Source organism: Austrofundulus limnaeus, unplaced genomic scaffold (assembly GCF_001266775.1).
Source record: "Austrofundulus limnaeus strain Quisiro unplaced genomic scaffold, Austrofundulus_limnaeus-1.0 Scaffold2635, whole genome shotgun sequence".
NCBI classification, from domain to species: domain Eukaryota; kingdom Metazoa; phylum Chordata; class Actinopteri; order Cyprinodontiformes; family Rivulidae; genus Austrofundulus; species Austrofundulus limnaeus.
In genome coordinates, this window is record NW_013955037.1 from 10358 (window position 1) to 12076 (window position 1719).

General features: G+C 32.8%; 1 protein-coding gene across 1 annotated transcript in view; it reads left to right on the forward strand.

Moving 5' to 3' along the window:
• cyp27a3 (cytochrome P450 family 27 subfamily A member 3) overlaps positions 1-1719 on the forward strand; it is a gene marked incomplete at its 5' end in the record, with an annotated part of 17465 nt that overhangs the window by 9593 nt on the left and 6153 nt on the right. Inside the window, 1 exon segment of the mRNA XM_014000011.1 lies at positions 1415-1496. Within this exon segment, the coding sequence (XP_013855465.1) occupies positions 1415-1496 (82 nt within the window).

Genomic DNA, 1719 nt, shown 5'->3' on the forward strand with positions numbered 1-1719 from the left:
AATTATATCTTAGAAAAAACAAAATGAAAGGCAGCAGCAGAAGAAAAAATCTTATAATGTCTGCTCCTTTTGTTCTCAAATGTTTTCACTTTGTGATTTACAAATAAACAATGCTAATTAAGATTAAAGAATAATAATAAAAACATTAAATGAAACAGCAAATCCTATCAAAGTCAATACTAATTAAAGTTTTGAAATAAAAGTCTATTAAATCAAACAATACGTCCTATCGATTCAAATTATACTTGTTCATATCCCTTTAAAAAACTGGCTTTAGTATGTTTTTTAAATGTGTTCAAAGATCTTACATTCTTAAGCTCATCCTCCAAACCGTTTCATAAACCTCTGCCTTGAACTGAGGTACATCTGTCTTTCAGACAAGTTCAAATCCTGGGCTTTACAAACATTTCTATCCCCTTAAGATTTTAACAACTACTGTATATCTCTTGACAAAATTAGCTTGAAGATTGGGTGGTAATGTGTTTTTGTGGGCCTTATACATAAGTATTAAAATGTTGTAATTGACCAAATCATAGAATTTCAAAATTTTCATTTTATGAAATGATTCATTTGACGGATGTAAGTAATCTTTTCTATCAATAATTCTTATGGCTCTTTTCTGCAAAACAAAAACTGGATTTGTGATTTCCTGCAGGCTTTACCCCAAACTTCAATACAATAAGTCAAGTGAGGAACAATTATTTTATTATATAACAGAAACAAAGCTTTGTCATTAAATAACTCCTTCACTTAATAAAGCAGTCCAATAGATTTTGATATTTTTGTTCGTAAATAATTTATGTGTGATCTCCGTGTTAGCTTATCGCCAATTTTGACACCCAGAAATTTCACCTCGCTGACTTTACAGATCTCGGTACCATCTACTTTAAATGAGAAGTCACCAGTGGTCTTCATATTACTGAATATCATGTAATTWGTTTTTTCTAGAACAATGACAGTTTGTTTTGTTGAAACCAGTGGTGTATTTTTTCAAATTCCTTCTGTGACTGCTCCATCATCTTTTTAATGTTTTTTTTTCCTGAACAAAAGAATGTTGTGTCATCAGCAAACAAAATACAATTWAAAAATCCTGACACGTTTACCAAATCGTACACATACAAACTAAACAACTTTGGTCCCAATACAGAGCCCTGTGGGACTCCACATGTGACGTTACCAAACTTATATCTCACACCACTGATTTCTAGAAACTGTTTCTGATTTTTCAAGTAACTAGACACCCATTACTACATTACTACTTCATTAGCAGCAGTATACTGAACCTGAGCACTAACTGTAAAACTAAATGTGTTACAGATGCAACAAGCCAAAGTAACTGAAGATAAAAGGTTCTGTAAACATCTGTTAACATTTATTTAATCTTGGTGTTTTTGTGTGTTTTTGTGGTTTCCAGGTTGTATCCAGTGGTGCCTGGAAATGCTCGTATCACAGTTGAAAACGAGATTGTTGTTGGGGATTGTCTCTTTCCAAAACAGGTGAGAAACAAACTGAACGCTCTCAGCGTCCGTCCTACGAAAACTTTCAAAAATAAAGTTAAGTTTGCTGATTTATAACTTCCTGACTCTCAACTGCGACAGATCAGTTTAACAAAAGCAGTTTCCCTATTTTTTAATCATTTATTTTATTGTGTCGTATACAATTATTACAAAAGCCTATATGCCACGGAGATCCGGTCCAGCACTTGATGCCACTCCCAAC